Genomic DNA, 20,653 nt, shown 5'->3' on the forward strand with positions numbered 1-20,653 from the left:
TTTCCAACCTTTGTTGTAAAACCTTTGTTGTAACATAGGGTACCTACATAATATTTTAGTGATCGAAATCGTGAACGGAGAAAAAATAAATACAAAGTACAGAATAAATTATACTTAGTAACAAATTCTAAATACAACTATGACGTCACTTTACCAGCTGAACTAAAAACACTCAATAAAACTCTCCATAAGGAAAGCAATAAGTCAATCACGCGAGCACTTTGCCATACAACGTGCACTCTCGTGGCGCAAACGTAAACATACTGCTCGTTTACTTTCACACTAAGTGTGTGCTTTGTTTTAGCTTAACGTATACTAATTAGAATATTGGAAAAAGTTCGATGTGAAACATAAAATATTTATTTTGTTACTCTAGTAGGAAGATTACGAAAGTTTAAGATTTTATTATATTAGTTAACTAATAAACTTTTCCAAGATACAATTTCGCGTCATAACCGGATTCTTTGTATTTGAAAAGTATTGCTATAGTCCAACAATGTATCTAGATAATATTTAAGAATTGTTTGTATGTTTAAAATAACCTTTCTGTATAAAACAAGCCACCGCCAGCTGCATACAACACAGGATCAGTGACACTCTTAATTTAGGATATTGTATACCTCCGATTGCCGCGAACGTTGCATACAAGGCTCTCTACAAAGTTGACGGACTATAAGCCATCGCCGATACCTATTTAATGCTTAAATCGTGGACAAGCAGTCATTTCAAGTAATACACTTTATTTATAGAACCTTATTACCACCGTGTCACACGACACTTTTCCTTAAGTATCGGTTCAACATCAACCCTACCATCAAGTCAAAACAAACCGTTCAATGTCCGCGTCCAAGAATACAAGTTCACAGTTTATTCACGACATAAACACCGGGCATTAGACGACTCCGGTTACACGAATGACATTTAATTTTCAGAGTTCCGCGGACGCGTAAATAGTAATTGTCGTCGGAAGGGTTGACAAACGGTTCTGTACGTCGCGACGGCCACCAGATGCTTCCCACGGTGGCTTTGTCCTCTATTTATAGGTTTCCAGCCACTTATGTAACTCCAACTGTAATTGCCTTAACATTTTCTATTCGTCTGACGTCTCGAAATGTCAAAAGTGACAGCTGTCATAAGTAACGTCAAATTTGGAATAATGACTACTTGGTGGGCGATTTATTCCGTGTATGTTTATTTTTGACAGCAAATTTATTATTGAATGTTGTGTCTAAAACGCACTGTCAAGTATTGAACAAGCAAGGCATTACTTTTGAAATTTGTTGTAGAATAACAAGAGACTACAGCCTATTACCTAACTACGAGGTAGGTAACTACGCTATTTAATAGCTACCATATTTCAGGCTTCAAGAATTCATGAATTTATGACTAGGCTTAGTATGAATTATTATTAAAAGTTCGAACAAGTTATAAACGAAAATAAATTGTGCCCGCTTTTTGATAAGAATTGTACCAGAACTTATCGCTATTATAATTGTTCTTCAAAGTAAAAATATTCTATACATTTTTTCAGCAGACACCGCCAAACAAAAACGAAAGTCGGGCTCGTAAATTACGTAAGAAAAATTTTACAACTCCAACTCATTTTAAACGTTCTCCCGACGCGCACACTGTATCAAACGCAATAAATTATAGGCAAAAAAAACACAAATAGCAATAACCCGCGGTGTCCAATCAAACGGCCCCCAGTGGGCTCGGAAACGCAAATTCCGGGCCAAAAATGATAACTGTTGAATTATCGCTCTCATTGTAACAAACGAAGTCACTTCATTGGGGTCTAGTTTATGAAGACCTTTGGGAGATTTTATCAAATGTTTTATTGAGTGCGAAAAAGTTTCGGACTTTTGCGCTCTCGGTTCATTTATTACGATTTTATGTTGGTGTAAAAGTAGTCATTATAACAACCGCGGTACAATGACCTATCAGATACTGAAGGTATCATTTTCTTCTTTTTTCGTGTGATTAATGACGCCGCATTAAATATTTGAGCTTTTCACACCATTTACATATCATTAGAGTCACCATCATTTCTCATGATAAAGGACATGCTTTTGTTATTTACTGAACACAAAAGTAATGTTGATGTTTTTTAACGTCATAAAAAATTAAGATTTTTAAAAACTTCTGACCCCCTTTTGTAGTTTCACTGATGGACAAGTCCAAAGTGCCTCTATATAGTATCAATTATTTTTTAAGTAGGAAATAAAATTTTAACTAGAACATTAATTAAAGCAAGTACCGACTCTCGATCAGGTGGCTTAATTCCTCGATAAAAGGTCAAGCCTCACAAAAGAACGAAATAAAAAAGACTCTATGTTACTTTGTCCAGGTACTTGATTCTACCGCTGTTATCAATCTTGCTAAGCAAGGTGATTATGGTATTATCAAACCATTATGTTCTTTTTTATTATGCTGGGAGGTCGTTACGGCTTGCGTTAGGGGAGACCGAAGCTCGTGGTGGACATTTATCGAATGTTCACTGTGAAATATAACGGAGTCTATTGTATTTTACATACCTGAATGGCTTTAGACGATATATTTTTAAAGTAATACTAGATAGGTCGTAATTACCTCACTCTTACTTTTGAGCTGATTAATGTTGTAGTTAGGCTCAATTTTCTCAGAGAAGTTTGTGTGTCATTTATTAATTATTTGGTTTCATCATTCTTCATTCATTAAATTTATTTGTGACTTGAATGTTTGTAGTGTTAATAACAATATCTTTAGTAAAGTAGTTACGTTGAAAAAATGTTTTCCACTAGCGCTTCGTTCTTTGTTTTTTTTTCAGTTGCCTCCTAAAGCTTGTGTGTATTTTTAAGAACATTATATTTTGTATTTATATTTATCTCAAATTGCGTTTATAAGAAGATTACTTTTCCATCTATAAATCTTTCAAGTTGTATAAAGTTATGATTTATTTTTCTCTTAAACGTTGAACGGATAAGATATCTAAAAATATTAAGTATACGATCTTAATGTTAAACAACAAAAAGAATAACAACTTGTATATAAGTAGTAAGATTTGCTAACTATGCAGTAATACGTAGTAAATTGTTTGTAAAAATATCTACATAAGATATAAAAAATGTCACTTAACATTCACTTGACACGTGCCATTATAAATCAACACTCAGAGCCATAAATAACAAACTAAATCAGTGCTATTACGTCAATTTGTACAAACTAGTGGGTACAACCCTAAATCATAGAGCATGATGTATCGTTCGGACTCAACAACGTTTGAAAAATGACAGCAGGGTTGTCCAATTAAAGTGTAACGCGATTCGTTGTAGATGACACTGTACGTATAACTTTGAAACGTTTTTTATCACAGCAAAGGGTTGCAGACACGTGGGCTTTTTGTAACTGCTCAGTTTACAGTTTTTTGTGTGGGCTATTAACTGAGGTGGTTTGGAGATAAATTTGATTTATTTTGGGGTTGACAAGATGCATAGGTTTGACGGTAATAGCAAACTTTGTGAGTATATTTATCAAAGAGTTACACTCTTGTTTCACGAAATGTGGGTATTTAATATAAATTGTTAGTTTAATTAGCGGCTTGTTTGTAAAATTATTCAGTCCACAGTGCAAGTAATAATCATCCATTCTGTCGGATGCATGGTTTGAGTATCTGTTTGCCACGTAATTGTCGTTTATTTTACAAGTGCTCATTTTATATGTATTTTTAGTACAAAGAAATATTGAGACAAGTTTTTTTTGGTTTAGAATTACCACCTAATAACACCACTGTGTAACAACTATTCCTAAATAAACATAATTTACACATTAAATTGATTTCGGCAAATGGTGGGCGTATAACGGCCTTGTAATAGGGTCAATGATATCAATATTACCTCCTACATTAGGCCAGGGTAATGTTCCACCATCACGCATGACTTCAACAAGTGGTTTATTTCCTTATAATATGGTGCAAACATCCTTGCTGATAAATTTATATGACCCGACCTTTTATGAGCGCCTTATGGCCCGGATTTGTTTGTGATTTTGTTATGGAACATTTTGGGGGTTGGTAAAAGCTTGTATTGTTCTACTGGTGTAATAAGGAAAAATTGCAGTACATTTCTCATATTTTATAGAATTACTGTAGCTTTTTTGTATTGTACATTCTTCAACCCATTATCATCACACTGCTTGGGTATGACTCATATTAAGCAAGGAAAGTAGTCTCAAATGGGTAGGCATTTTGTAGTGCATTTTGGACCTCATTATGAACTGTTTGTAGACCCTTCAGGGTTGCTTGTCAATCTTAGCAATATATTTTTTAGCATTGTTTTTATTTGTTAAAATCTAGATTTTCTTAAAATACAACAAATGTGTGCTGCTCGGACGCTACAACATTTTAGAACTTGTATTATTACTGGCTAAAACAACATTCTGCAAGCTAGCTTAGCTAAACATAGTTTGCAGAGACTACGGTATCTCAATTTGCTTTTCTAAGAACGTCTTTGTGCCTCACACAAGTACATCGTACAAGCTCTACCTGTTATCCAATTGCTCTCCAGTTCTCGTTATCATACATACATAGATATAGATTCTCTTTACTACAAGTTGCCAGTTCTCAGAAGTTCAGCATTAATGATATTGAGGTAACCTAGGCTAAAGCTTGTTGTTTCTGTTCGAGGCTTCGTTATTTCGAAGTGATTTTCACACCTTCCAATCTATTGGTATCTTTTAATCTTTTATTGTCCTGTTATTCTGATCCAATAATTAACGCATTCTTGCATTTGTACTTTGGGGTACGTTGGTGTCTCGTTTTGACACGAACTTATTTTCGTTATTATTAATGACTTAATCAGTAATATTGCAGTTTTCCCTGTTTACATAGAGAATCGGTTTTTTTTTCGATTTATTTTAGAGAGGAAACATTAAAAATTATAATAACTAGGAATAAATTCTTATAACACTAAAATCTCTCTCATTTTTTTCTCAACATTACACCACAAAAACTAATTAAAGCGCAATCACATTCTTTCTACAAACAATCTCATATAAAAGAAAAAGAAAAAAAAATCCAATTATCTTGGTCCGACGTATGCAGGCATTCAAGTTGCAGTGACGTAAGTAGTTGGCACCCCACACTGGCACACTGCGATAAGGCCCCTACCAAATTGATGTTTGAACTGTCATTAATTCCCCTCTCACCAACAGATGTCGCTATAGTCTATTATTTTTGACACCTAAATGTAATTTGTCGTTTTTAACGTTGGACCAAGATCCCAGAGCTGCCAGACCTACGTGATTTTAGCAAAGCTGAAACTTTGAGGATTGTTAGTATAAAGGGTCTGTTAAGAGGTATGCACATCCACTACCTTGAAAGCGGGGCCGTTTCTGAGGTAGCGCGGAGTGAAGGTGCGTAAAAAACGACCCAACCCACGTTATAGTAGCAAAGTTGGTTTTCAGATATGTTATTAATGATATTATGTAGAATTAAAATTGACTATTGCCAGACCGTTTCCCGGGGCCATTACTTCTGCCAGACGCCTTAAATGTTATAAAAAAATGAGGTCAACTACGTCATAGTAGCAAGCCTAAATTTTATATATGTTATTAAAGGTACAATTTTAAGACCCCCTGTATGCGGACAGACCATTCCGCGGGGCCCTTCGTCCCCTAGACGCCATTAAACTTTCCCTATGAGTGCGAGAGTAAGAGCATTATTCATATGCATAAATGAAAAACAATTGAATTAAAAAAATAAAAATTGAAAAATTATTGAATACTAACTGACCCGCGCATCTTTGCTTGCGTCACTTAAGAGAGATAGGTCAAAATGTTACATAAACGGGTTATGTAACATTTTTCACTGGTACTCTGCTCCTATTGGTCGTAGCGTGATGATATATCGCTTATAGCTTTTCTCAATAAATAGGCCATCCAACAGTAAAATATTTTTTTATTCGCACCAGTAGTTCCTGAGATTAGCGCGTTCACACAAACAAACAAACTTCTCAGCTTATTAAATTAGTATAGATTAAAAGTACTTGGAATGTTTAGGAAGATAAGTAGCATTATTTTGGGAATTATTTTAAAAATAGATATGGTTTACACTATCCACAAAAATTATGAAAAAAAAATTGTAGTCATTCATCATCATCATCATTATCTGAGCTCTTACTTCCCTCATCAAATTGAATATTTAAATCATCTCCACCATCGTCTTCATTGTTACTTGAATTCTCTGTAAAAAAAATGTAGGTGATGCTGCACGGCTACAACTTTTCATTAACACGTATACAGTCGGCGATGTGAATGATAAATTCCACCGGCAAAATGTTAAAAAATTCGACGCAAGTAATTTACCTCCTTGTAAATCTGAATTGCTTCAACAATTTCGACGAGCAAATTATATTGCGGGTGTCTGGAGTAATGCTCATATAAAGCGTCCTAGCATTTTAAGCCCAGCAAATAAAGGGTGGGTTCTAAAGGATAACCATTATCATTTTAAGTGGTTTGATGGTGACTAATTGCCAAGTTTCGTAAGCGAATCACTTGAAAACGAATTAGGTATTTTATTTTAACTATAAATTATTTCAATATACCTACTTGTAACTGTTTTCAACATCATTACCTACATTTTTTTTTACAGAGAATTCAAGTAACAATGAAGACGATGGTGGAGATGATTTAAATATTCAATTTGATGAGGGAAGTAAGAGCTCAGATAATGATGATGATGATGAATGACTACAATTTTTTTTTCATAATTTTTGTGGATAGTGTAAACCATATCTATTTTTAAAATAATTCCCAAAATAATGCTACTTATCTTCCTAAACATTCCAAGTACTTTTAATCTATACTAATTTAATAAGCTGAGAAGTTTGTTTGTTTGTGTGAACGCGCTAATCTCAGGAACTACTGGTGCGAATAAAAAAATATTTTACTGTTGGATGGCCTATTTATTGAGAAAAGCTATAAGCGATATATCATCACGCTACGACCAATAGGAGCAGAGTACCAGTGAAAAATGTTACATAACCCGTTTATGTAACATTTTGACCTATCTCTCTTAAGTGACGCAAGCAAAGATGCGCGGGTCAGTTAGTATTCAATAATTTTTCAATTTTTATTTTTTTAATTCAATTGTTTTTCATTTATGCATATGAATAATGCTCTTACTCTCGCACTCATAGGGAAAGTTTAATGGCGTCTAGGGGACGAAGGGCCCCGCGGAATGGTCTGTCCGCATACAGGGGGTCTTAAAATTGTACCTTTAATAACATATATAAAATTTAGGCTTGCTACTATGACGTAGTTGACCTCATTTTTTTATAACATTTAAGGCGTCTGGCAGAAGTAATGGCCCCGGGAAACGGTCTGGCAATAGTCAATTTTAATTCTACATAATATCATTAATAACATATCTGAAAACCAACTTTGCTACTATAACGTGGGTTGGGTCGTTTTTTACGCACCTTCACTCCGCGCTACCTCAGAAACGGCCCCGCTTTCAAGGTAGTGGATGTGCATACCTCTTAACAGACCCTTTATACTAACAATCCTCAAAGTTTCAGCTTTGCTAAAATGACGTAGGTCTGGCAGCTCTGGGATCTTACTCTACGTTGATCGAATGAAGGATTCGGTTGTTGAACTATGTCGTTATTTGTTTAGATGTGATAGGAATCAATGGGCTTGATTAAAGATGATATAATTTTATTTTGATAGACGTTTTATGGTGCGGTTGGTAATAAAGTGTGGTATTCGAAGAGTCTTAGTCATGGCTTGTTACTAAATTAGAGCAGTCATTCGTCGAAGTGGATCTATATTGTGTATGATTTTAATAAAAACTATTTGCTACAAATTACAAAGTCTCTGAATAATCTGTAGTAGATTACTTGGTACGGTTTAGGTACTCTGGAGTCACCAAAAAATAGCTTTTATTTGAATTATTGCGTCTGCGACATGAACAATCAGTAAAACATCAACAAAAAAGAACTTGTTCATATCTCAAGATACAAATTACTACAACCAAAATGGCTCCTAAAACTACCCTTAAGATAACGGAAACATCAATTCCGTCGTAAAATAACACAATATCGAACGTCAATATATTCCATCGTAACAAAATTTACTTCGAACAAGATAGGGGCAAAAATATTACATTCCATATACCATCATACTAACCATTACGCGTATTTCCATTCCCTTACTCTATGACAAGGTTTACGACTCAATCGGAGGCATTCGGAAATGTTCGGCCATTTTCGGAAAATGCATTCTCATAGTAATCGTTAGAATAATAATCCCATTTTAATAATGTGTGACCATTTTGGTTGACGACTCCTTTGATAATAATGTTCAGCATCAATCTTCAATAAGACAATATCCCTTTTGATTTAATTATGCACATGAATGCGTATATACCTATTGTTTATAATCACCATTTCATTCTTAATAACTGTTTGTTTACGTATAAAGGTATTTAAAACTCCGGCCAGCGTGGCTAACAAAGAAACTTGAAGTTTTTCTGCATTATATTATAAAAAGCGGCCATGATAATTATAATAGAGAAGCTATAGTTTAGTTTTCTCAACCTGTAGGTGCAGATGGCCTTATATAGACTGAAAAATACCGGTAAAACTGAAAACCTTCTTAAAAGTCGGTAAAAAGACGAATTCAAATGACATTTACCTAGTTAAATAAAACGCATTCCCAAACATTTATGTTATTTTGCGCACTACAGATTGAGATTGCACATCAATTCGCTCTCTTATATACGATATGACAGTTTAGTTTATGACTCAATCGGGGACATTCGGTACCGTTCGGCAATGTTCGTTGCGTATGCATTGCACGGTGGCAAGTTTCTTTTATCTCTAATAAGATTCCAATTCGGATAGTCTGATGTCGCGGGCTCCCTAAAGTAATAAACTAGCGGTGGAGTGGAGTCGGTTGTGCGTTTCCGTTGTAGGATACAACACGGTAAGTGTTATCGTGTTTGATTTGTTATCTTATCTACCAGTAGGTACAGTAAAAGCAGAATTGATTGTTTGAGACATTAATTTAAAAATATATGACAATGAGTCATCCACAAAGTAGTATCATGGATATCCTGGTAGATATCCATGATGTGACAACATAGAGCCTACCACATGGCTTATAATGGTTTCACCATGTTCAGTAGAGTCATCAATAAATTTAAAGTCTTTTCATAATTTTGTTTTAGTTAATTGATGGTAAAAACTGCGCGGAAAACCTATCCGAATATGAATAAAAGTTGCGAAAAACATTTTGTTCTTTGTTTTTTGTTGTATCTCTAATAATATATATTCGTCTCATTTCCTCCCGTCCACTACAGTACAACGGACACACGTCCAATTGCGTACGAAATACGTCGAATTTGTAGAACAAATATAAATGGTCGGGGGTAGATCGAGGGTAGATAATTACATTTTTTGATCTTCGGAAACTGGGGATGACGTTTGAGGAGACGTCTTTGTTCGACGTGTTTCGATACTGTCACCGATATGAACCGTGTGTAAATAGGAAACAAGCACAAGTACGTTTAACTATGAAGGGGAATTTTAGCAGTAATACCCAGATTCTGTGGTTAATACCAAATTGTAGTGACGTACTTAATTACTTTTGTGGTAGACTTGTAGTTTAATTGCTGTTATCTGTTGATACCAATTTTGACGGAACTAAGTTGTATATTCTTTATAAAAATTGTTGGATAGGTGGTTTTGTTTGTAAGGTTAGTAGCAATTATAAGATAAATGAACTTTTACAGGCGTAGTAATTTGTTTTGTAAAACTTTTGGAACCAATTTTTTTTGCGGAACAGGCAGGTGATAAAATCTAAAAATATATATTGTTATGATGTCATGTTTATTATTCAAACTAAACCCCTTTTTCATCGTTATTACATGAATTATATTAAAAACCACTAATATGTAATGGCTTAACAGTTAGGAAAAAATATTAGCAAGTAAAATGTTCAGAAAAAAGCCTCAATCGGAAAATTTTTCTTAGAACTTTGCAACCCCAGTTGCGCTTATCGCCAAGGCTCCCGATAGTGACGTTGTAAAAGCCAAATTGTTATAAGTGACGTGATGACGTCACCGCCCCCTGTTTGCGTCACATAGCAAGTAACGCGGGTGGAAAATATTAGTTAAGTGGTGCCTAATGGTGTATACAGTTACGTTTATTTACTAAGGATATTTTTGGTACTACTACGGTAGTTCCGGTTGCACAGTGAACGGGGTTTAGTGTTCGATTCCCGCGACGATCAAAATTGGTTTAGTGTATACTGTTGTAAATAATAAGCTTTACGGGTTACGGATTTCTGCTTCCGTATTGGCTAAGCTTGCAGTTATAAAAATTTGGCAGTAGAACATAATGTAAACGATTTATTGATTGTTATTACACTACAAATAGTGTAATGATAAAAATTTGGGCATTTTTATGGAGGTATATTTTCGTGCTTTGTGGGGTAGGTACCTACCTGTGCCAAATTTATGATATAAAAATGTAGAGGCTTTTTCATTTGTTTAAGATCCGTGTGAAATATTTCACAGGCATGCAAGACATGCACATAACGATATTTATTAGATACTTATGTCAAATCTTGTCCTTTATGATTGTCAAAATTACAGTACCCTATTGGATTTGTGCTCATCATCACGAGATATTGGACTTTAACATCGTGGGTCTTTCTTTCTTATCGTATAGTTACTGGTCAACTTTGTGGGTGTATTGCCATTTACAAATTACGCTGTTAGTTTTAATTACTTAACTTTACTTTTAAATATAGAGTTATTAACTCTTGTTAATTACCATATATATTATGTATTGAAAGCTTCCTAAAATATTTGTGTAAATGTAGTTTCTAATTTGATACAACGCGGACTTTTAGATTTATGAACTCTGTAGTGCAGGACGAAAAGGCTTAGTTTTGACTAATAAACCTAATTGAATTTTTCAAGTTCAAATGTATATTTTCCAATTCTGTTTCTATTATCTCCTGAAAAAACTACTTCGGGGACAATAATTTTGATTATTAAGCATAAATACTTGTAGAATAAATAAATCTTATTTCTACTCTTGCAGATACAAAAACATTTTAGGCCCAATCCCAATTTTATTTTATAAACCAATAACTTTATTTTTGTTTTGACAAAATAATGCTCATAAAGAAAATCGTTAAACTTTAAAGTCAATGATAGTAATAGTATATTCATCTGACGTTAAAAAATCGGTTTGAAATCATCTAAACTCCGTTTTCATAAGCTCGATACAAACAATAAACAATTTAAAAACAACATGCGATTGTCTTAAACAACCTCCTGGCAGCTACGGTTTTTTTAAAGCTAAAAGATGTAAAGTAATAAACTAAGAATTAAACATGCAGTCTGCAAAACAAAAGAAAAACAACATTTAAAAAATAGTAACGAATGTAATCATTAATTATTCTAAAATAAAATAAATAAACCAACATTCATCAACTAAAATTCTAATAACGATATTCCAACATTAAACAATATTCAACTACAAACTCAACGTTAACTAACTCCGAGCAGGAATCGATAGTTTCAAATTCAATAACATCGAGATATTGAAACAGTTTGTAATCAAATCGAGACTTACCCAGCAACTTCATTACTTCAGCCTGGCTGATGAGAACATTCAGATGGCCCGTTGCCAATGGCAACGCGAACCAGGCCGCCCAAGCGATAACAAGTATTTTAGCAGCCATTTGTGTTACACTCCACTGACAGTCATTTTAATTTTCACTTTTGAGTACATTTTAACACAGCGACAGGACTGAAAAAGTTCATGTCGTATCCATTTTAACGTCTATAAAAAAAACAAACGGTGACAGTTACTTTTTAAAATTCACATTCTGCAAATAAAAATAAACATCTGAGTATAAAAAAGTAATTAAAAACAATCGAAAAACGTAACAAACTAAACTATTTGGACAGGTGATAAATAACAAAAGAATCCGCGTTCGAAAATACGAATTCAGAATGCGAGTAAACCGACCGGAAAATTTTCGAATTCGGAAGCTGTACGTTCGGAAACGTTTACAGGCGGACACAAGCCAAACGCCCGCGGTGCCGCGCCGCACTGCCGTTCAACACCGCTCGGCGGACCAACAAGTTACTTACTGACATGCGCAAAGCACAACCCTATCGTATTCCGAACACACATATTTTGATGTACATCGACGATTTACTTTTATAACAAAATAAAATTACCGTTCAAATGCAGCGTTGTATATTCTACTCCTATCTCTGAAATAGTCAAAATGTGTTTAAATTTTAAAGGCTTTATTGAGAGGGACTCGTGTTTTAAAGGGAATTAATTGAGTTTGTCTCAAGGGAGAGGCGTTTCCGTTTTGCATTAGGACCGTACTGTAGTACTAATGAAATTACGCTCTCTTTTATAAATAAAGTGCTCTGTAAGAGTTCGATACGTAACATGATAAAAACGTAGAGTGTAATTTTATAGAGGCTAATGTGGTTATGGTATGAAAAGTCCGGTTTAAAAGTTAGTTATAGCATAGAAAGTGGAAACTTTTGTAACATTTTTATTTTAACCAGATAGGTTGTATTGGAATAAAAGCGGAACTTTTATGAACGTGCACTTAGGGAATAATTGCTTTTATCGGAATATATTAAATAGACTATTGGGAGCCATAAAGTAATTCATGTCATAGGTACCTAAATATTATAAAAATGCAAACTGTTACTGTTGTTAAGTATTTGATAGATTGCCGAGCGAAAACTAAAATCGACAGAATAAACCGAATCAAAGCGGTGTAACTCAATTTCGTAAGTGTAATTTCTATATAGCAACCAAAATTATCTCCGCACAGTCTTGCACATAACAAAGTTACTGTTGTAGTACACTGAAGCACGTTTGTTGAACATCTTAGCAACTTAGTGCGTATTAACGCTTAAGTTTAAGATTAATTTATCGGTGTTTCTGAGAGAAATGTGCTCTTTGCGAAATGCAGTTTTAAGAGGATTGCATTTAAAAAACTTTCTTAGCTAGAATGTGAGTCAGAAACTTTGCCACGGTATCTCAACTTTGCCTCATATCAACAATAGTAAATTAGGTACTCAAAAATCTAACTAGCTAATTCTTTCACTTTTCTAAAGCTTTCACCTTTTTGCTGAAATTACTATTGCATAGTGAAATTGCTTGATTTGTCTATTATATGTAGTTAGTATAGTTAATCCTTACGAGAATACTTTTATATCTTGTACTTATTGTGATAGGTATAATATAATGGCGAAAGTTTAAGATAAAAATACATAAATCAGATTTTCACGTCGTAAATCTTTATTTCACCTACCAACTCCGACTGTTTGAGTACAACGCAAAACCTAATGATAATGTAATTATATTGTACATACAAAACATAATAGCCTCATTTCTTCACTCTATCTGGTAGCTAATACATCAAAACGGTTGAGTTTTCTCACATGTCAGATTAGCTGGCCGTGGTGAATGCATAAGTAATAAAGTCTCCACCCTGGCCGCCTCGTGGCAATGATGTATCGTGCGTGCAACCAGTTTGTTTAATTGTTGCTAAACGATTGCCTTATTTCCTACGTGCTGTATTTTCTTTGCAATAAGTAAAAAAAGATTAACGTTAGGTGTTTTTGTTTTGTTGATTTTCTGTTTCTTTCTACGGGTTGAATCCAGCACGTCGCAAACAACTAAAGTTGATTTAGTTAGTATTTAGAGAGCTCGACTATGTATGTAATAAATAGTTTGTTCAATAATATACCTACGATCTCTGTTTCTGCTTATTCTATTAGGTTATTTGTTGGTTGTTAACTAACAAAATGGCAATTTAAATACCTAGTGTATGTATTTCGCGCCTTGTGCAATGTGCATATTATATGATAATGCAACGGGTCTTATTCTTAAGTACAGTTACGATACCTTATTTATTTATTTGACATTTCGATCAAGTTAAAATGATCACAGGCTGACCAGGTTGACAGAAAAGGATTATTTTTTTATCATACAGCTCAATTCTCAATGTAGTAAATGCAAATAATAAAATTGTCTGATAGTTTTCGTGGGAACAAAGCTCCTTTGTCAAGATATTCGTTCCCATAACATAAATAAAACTCAAAAATATCACATCAAAATTCTCGACGTTCAGAGACTCGAAATAAAATTCGAAACACTGCACAATTCAATAATATTTGTTCAACTTATCTTCAACATAATATGACCAGACGACGAATGCGCCAACGATCGGAACGCACTCTTGCGGAAAATTCTGAAAACTCACACGACTATGAAGTATGCACGAGCGACGAAAGTTTACGCTTGTTTTTTTTAACTTTTCATTTTATATTTTTTAAAAGGAACCTTCTATCGAATAACGAGTTTACGCTCGGAGTGCGAACGACAATTTATACGGATTTAAATTTCGTATTCGACGATTCCGAATGGGTTCTGAATTAAACAAAAAGTATTTTATTGATGAGAAATTGTTAACTCAATGCCCATTTCACTAATAACATTTTGTTTCGTCAGTTGAAATTTAAAAATAGAATATTTCCAGGAAGAAAGTGCTATTTTTAAATTGCTATTACACGAATAAATAAAATATTCTCTTTGTTTTACAGTTTCAGAGTTAGAGTTAGAGACTATTAAAATTTATAACAGCTTTAACATTTTTGCCTTATTATTTTAATGCATTAATGCCTTAAGATTGCTATCAATTAATTAAGTTACTATAAAACTAGTGTAAAATAACTTAAAATATACGCGCAATAAATTGTCAAGCCCACAATTTCATAAGAGACGATAAAAAGCATACTCCAAGAACCACAGGGCGCAAACATTTTTCATAAACTTTATTATATCCTGGAGTTCATTTTAAGCGCACATAAAATGTCTAATTAAATGAAAAACCGTACATCTTGTGAAGAACGCAAGCCAGCACGATTTCCACAAGAACATAATGGTTGGTAAGAGTACGACTCGATGCGTTTTTGTTTTTTGATCATACATTTTTATTCTGCATAAATATTTTTTAACTGTTTCGTTGAGTTCTAACTCTTTTCTTTGTTTGAGTTCGTTGGCATTTATTTTATTAGCAGTTTTTATAGCTACAATGGTTTGCATACAAATTGTATGATTTTGGCGAGCATGTATTTCTTAATTCACAATTCAATGGAACATTTGCGGGAAAATGACGATTATGGATCTTGACGTTCATTCAATAGTTTATGTCTAAATGATTTTAAAGACTGTTTACATCAAGAGCCAAAAAGATTCTTTCGTCTGCAACCATTGCACAGTCATAGTACATATACTTATTTTAATTGAAACCTTAAAACCTTTTCGTTACAATTTTAACGGTGGTAAAGGCAAAACCAGCTTACAAAATCAAAAGAACAAACGAAAAATCTAAGCTAACACGTTCCACGTTAGATTGAACAGAACATATTTTTCCCACAAAGGCTCATATTTCGCAGCTAGTACAGTGAACGTTAATAACTGGGCAAGCAATTTGCACAAACACTGCACAACGATATTGCGCCGGCTACCACTTTTTGTTTCACGTAATAGCCCACTGTTCGGATGTTTAGATTGCATGGCTTTGTTTGCCATTAGATTTTAGGTTCAATATGAATGGTATAAACCGTTTTTAAGCCAACACACACTGCTCACACCGCTGACTAAAAATATCTGAAAAAGTTAAAATTGCAAATGTTTTATCTTAATTGATATTTTCTTACATACATCTTATTATACCAAAAATGCGTTAGGGCGGTAAACATTATCTTAACACCAATTTATAAGCCTTACACACTTCTACCGAAACATTCAATTGATTAGGTTTAAATTAAGCTAACATTTTACGTGCTTATAATGCTACTTTTTCGGCAGGTTCCTTAAACATGAGAATTATTATATAGCAAATCGTGTATTTCACTTCAGTTAGCTTGGCGCTTAGACACTGATCAGACAGGTCGCGGTTGCAAGCTGTCACTCATGCTGATTTCAGCCAGTTAAAAAGTTAATTCTTCCTACTTAAAGCGATGTTTCGTGACTAGGGAGTCAGCATTAACTTTTCATTAAAGTCAGTGTCAAAACCATTATTTTAACACATAGTTATCATAATACAAAATTGCTAACAGCTCATAACGCGGTTAGAATTTTAAGGTTTACGTGACCACGGTCAATGCAATTCGATCGAAACGTCGCGTCGAGCAGCGAATAAGGTATCGTAAACCTTCAAATTCTCATCGCATCTAGGACCTGTTAACAAATTTGTATTATGTGTACAAATCAAGATAGTTTAAGACCATAGGTAGACCTATCAGTTCCATGAAACATATATTATACGCAATAAACATTATAAACATAAAAGCTTGAGTCATAAGTGTATTTCAGTACATTTTCATCGGAGTTTGCTCTCGAGATGGAACCCCGTCATGTTTGCTCGTCTGATCTCGACAAACATTTAGCGATCTCTCACAATATTGAACGGCTGTTTGTCGACGTGTTTTATGATAATCTTCTTGTAACATACCCTGTTGTGTTAGCTTTACATTTGCGAAGAAATTCGTCTATGTTTTTTAAAAGATTATGGTAAGTTTCCGGCCAAGTCTGCCGTTCAATAGAATTCGATCTCTGTTTATTTACTATTTCTTGCTTTCGAAAATAAATTTGCTTCGACTTAGCTTCGTGTCTTATTCCAAAAATCAGAGCTTAAAGAATATTTGTAGGTATTGGTATGAAGAATTTCTTCGAAGATCACTCTGATCGTTTTCCGAGAAAATATTTCAAAATCCACTATTTTATATATTCACGGGAACCGGTATTTGCAGCAAAAATATAAATATACAAGATTACCATTTTGTACATTTTCAATGCTTTTCCAAACCTAGCACACGGATGCAAACCTTTACATGTAGAAAATATTATTTGCAGTAACTCCTAATTCTAGGTATATCGACTCTACACGGCAACGATTAGACCAATAAAAATATGTATCGAATGCACATAAGTAATTCCGCGTGTGCAGGCATAACCAAATTAAATATACATTTCATATTGCTTGAATTCACGTAAGTATATATTGAAAGTATATAAGTATGTTTATTGGTTGTTTGGTTACCATAGTACAATTTGCCTAGTATGGAATCAGATGACCGTGTGTGAAATTAAAATATTTATTTACAAACATATATTACACTAAACCATGTACATCGCTATTCATAATTCAATACTGAAATTTATACTACAGCCAAACATAGATATAAATAATGACTAAATTAGCCGCTTGCCAAATTCTGACCGAGACTATTTATTACCAAACGCTTAATGCTTTAAACAATGGTAAATTACGTCTATTTTGTATATAATACGTTTGTTGTAGTCATATTTATATGGATTATTTCCTATAAATTTATTAGAAGAAGACGTTCAAGTGTATTTACTGTGGTAATAAAATTTGTAGATTACTATCTATATCTTGATAATGTTACAAACTGTATAATAATAGTCTGGTAAATATTTAGAATGTTCTAATATTACGAGCCACTTACCGAACAAGGCGTATTTTGAGTTCTCTAAGACGTTTAAGTAATAAGTGCTTTAGTAAAAAGCATAAAGTCAAACCTTAGTTAATAAGTGAATAAAATTTATTGGTCAAAAGTCTCTGTTTTTTACCTACAATGGACGTAGAATACTATTTTCCCAAAGCCAAACCTATAAAAGCAGTGAGAGTCAATACAGCGTTATTATTAATTAAATTCATTACAAATAAAACCACACAAACCAAACCAAAAAATTAATCATACTCATGCACATAATCCCGTATTTATAACTCGGATTATCCAACAAAATTTTATAATAAATGCAAAAATCAAAATTAATTAAAACCGCGGTAACACAATGGTTTTGCTCAAATATTATGATAATATGATATTGCAAGCCAAACATATCGACTCGCGTTTCGTGAGTTTAAATATTCGAAGCCCCAAATCTCTTGTTACGCGGAGTCCCGGATACGTTTCCCGGTCAAAACAAACAGATAATCGTGATTCGAATACAAGGAAATATAATGGAGATGTTTGAATTGAATTAATTATACTTTATCCGGTTTCGTTTTGAGTTTTAGGGAGGATCATCGTGATTTTTTGCGTTGTTTGAAATTTATATTTTTAGATTTCTCGAAACTTTTTATGCCTTGAAGAAAATTTATATTTTACCGTATATTGATAGAAAACTTCGAGAACCTGTCAAATAATTCCCATAAATCATACATTAATGCCTTTCAGTTCCAACAGGCTACCAAAAGAATTTTAAAAATTTGTCAAAAAATACATCGCAACAACTTCGCCCTCTTCAACACCATTCTACAAACGACACCATAAACAGAAAAAACAGCCTCTATTACAATTCCCGCACACATTTCAATTTGCAACAAATTCTAAGCTATACAATAAAAACATTGCGATCTCCTATTTTCTTTCTGTAAAATTCTTTTGCAATTCCAATAGGCCGACGCGTGGCGTTTTTCTGATACTAGAACAATTGACAATCAAGGGTGTTCACACCGAAAAAGTTTTCAGCGTGAAAATGCGAGACTCGCACGTCGGCTCATTCATTGCCTGCACAAAAAAGGCGCAATTTGTTTGCTAACTTAAATAAACGACAGTGTACATGAAACGAGATTTTCGGACGCGAAATTTGTTATCTCTTGCCGAAATGAAAAACCGGCTCGGTGTGAATTGTATGCGCTTTTTCACGATTCCGTTGCGCTTTTGCTTTCGTACGGCGTTCGATGTTTTCCAATAGTTATTATCCCGTTTCAGCTTTCTGTCATATTGATATTGCAAAAAGAGAAAACGTATTTTTGCATATCAGATATAGGCACCTACTTCCATAAAAACGGTCAGATACGAACTCTTAAAATACATACATACATAACATCTCGCCTTGTTCTCATAGGCAGAGAACCAAAGAACGACACTTGGTACGATCCATTTTAAATCCCATGCTAAAGTTTAATAACATAAAGCTGATAATTGCTTTTAACGCGGACTGCTGTTGCCTATTAAACATACAATATGTTATAAAATTGTGTATTACATTTTCAGTATATGTGAATTATACGCACCAGCTTTCACAAAATATAATAAAATTTAGCAGTATACCAAAAAAAACATTCACATTGACAAAAATCAGTATCTCAAAACCAATTAACAAACATTAAATTCTCTTTGAAACATGAATTACAGTACTCATACAATTCATACAAAATTCCGTTTAGATGCAGAAGCGGAACCGCAAAATGCAATCTGAATTAGGGTTACGTAAGTGTGTGGCTGACGGGCGCTCGCCACGGTCCAACCGCGTCTATTTCATGTTGTACGGAACCCGGCAAATTGGATTGGAAATTACGTATGATTAATTTCTGAATGTACAAACTGTTTGGCAAGCATTGGAAATAATTTATTCTCTCTAGAATCTGCGTACATTGTTGTTCGAAGCTTGCATGAAAGCTGCTAACTATAGAACATAAATGAGCTCAACTCACAACTCATTTGGGCAGTGTAGGTACGTGCTAGCAAATATTATTTACTTTGGCTACAGGGCTATAGACTTATAAAACGCAGATTTTTTTCATATTCAGTATCCGATTACAACTATACATATACATAAACCACAACTAATGACACAGTCAGACAAAATAGTATGTACGGTTAAGAGCCCTATGTACATTATTATAACAACCCATGATAATTATGTATTGCTTTGTTACACAGCATTGAGTGATCGAGCACTTGTCCCATTTATTCAATAAAATAATGAAGCAATATTTTATAGAATCTTGAATAGCAAGGAGAACCTACTTTAAATTTCAGTCTCCAAGTAAATTATTTCGCTATAATTTTGCGTATCAAAGTTCAGCGTCGGTTTTCTAAAGCACAACATGCTATATTGTTTTGCTTCTTAACCGTTAGCTACGGTTCAGTGGCGAAGTTAGCCGAACTTAGCCGAAGTTGACCGAAGTTCGCTTAATCTTGCGAGAACGGTAGTCGTGTCGAACCACGATAGTTTCGAATTTGTATCGCAAACTTGACGTTATGGAGGTGGCGACCATTGAATTCGCCGAAGCCGAAATTCAAATGCAGTTAACTCAATTCACGGAGCTGAATAGATACTTTATGATGTTGACGCATTTAAATTTATGGTTTTACATAATGATCGAAATAAGAGGCGAATTGGAGCACCATTTGAGGAACGCGATGGCGTGAATATTGCAATCGTTAGTGCATTATTAGAATTTAATATAATCTTTTAACCAGAAAATGTTGTAACTGTAACGTATGTAAAAACGTGTGTAAAAATTGGCAACCATAATATCTTGTCAGCCAATAAATAACAATCTATTCTGCTCTACGGATTAAAATTAAATAAATACTATTTTAGGCGTTTAAGTTATAAAAAATCTTTAAAAGCGGCCCAAAGAGGTATCAAATAGAGTTATTTATTCATCATTAATTAACTCGTAGCGCACCTAACTCTATGTACAGTAGAATTTCCATAATCATGTATTTACAACACATATTTCATCGCTTAGCGCGTCGTTATAAAGTCGTAAACCTAGAAAACTGTGGTCC

General features: G+C 33.9%; 1 protein-coding gene across 2 annotated transcripts in view; it reads right to left on the bottom strand.

Annotated features, from left to right (window-relative positions):
* The window catches only part of Drl-2 (tyrosine-protein kinase derailed 2), a 59,012-nt gene extending 46,882 nt beyond the window's left edge, over positions 1-12,130 (bottom strand). Inside the window, exons 1-2 of one of the 2 annotated variants that reach the window (XM_076113020.1) lie at positions 12,024-12,130; positions 11,625-11,880 (exon numbers count right to left, since the gene is read on the bottom strand). In XM_076113020.1, coding sequence (XP_075969135.1) covers positions 11,625-11,733 — 109 coding nt within the window. In that variant the 5' untranslated portion in view covers positions 11,734-11,880; positions 12,024-12,130. The remainder of the gene's footprint in view (positions 1-11,624; positions 11,881-12,023) is intronic. The other variant, XM_076113029.1, reaches the window with a different exon arrangement.
* Positions 12,131-20,653: the final 8,523 nt, after the last annotated feature.

The sequence above is a fragment of the Anticarsia gemmatalis genome, chromosome 1, assembly GCF_050436995.1.
Source record: "Anticarsia gemmatalis isolate Benzon Research Colony breed Stoneville strain chromosome 1, ilAntGemm2 primary, whole genome shotgun sequence".
In the NCBI taxonomy this organism is placed as follows: Eukaryota; Metazoa; Arthropoda; class Insecta; order Lepidoptera; family Erebidae; genus Anticarsia; species Anticarsia gemmatalis.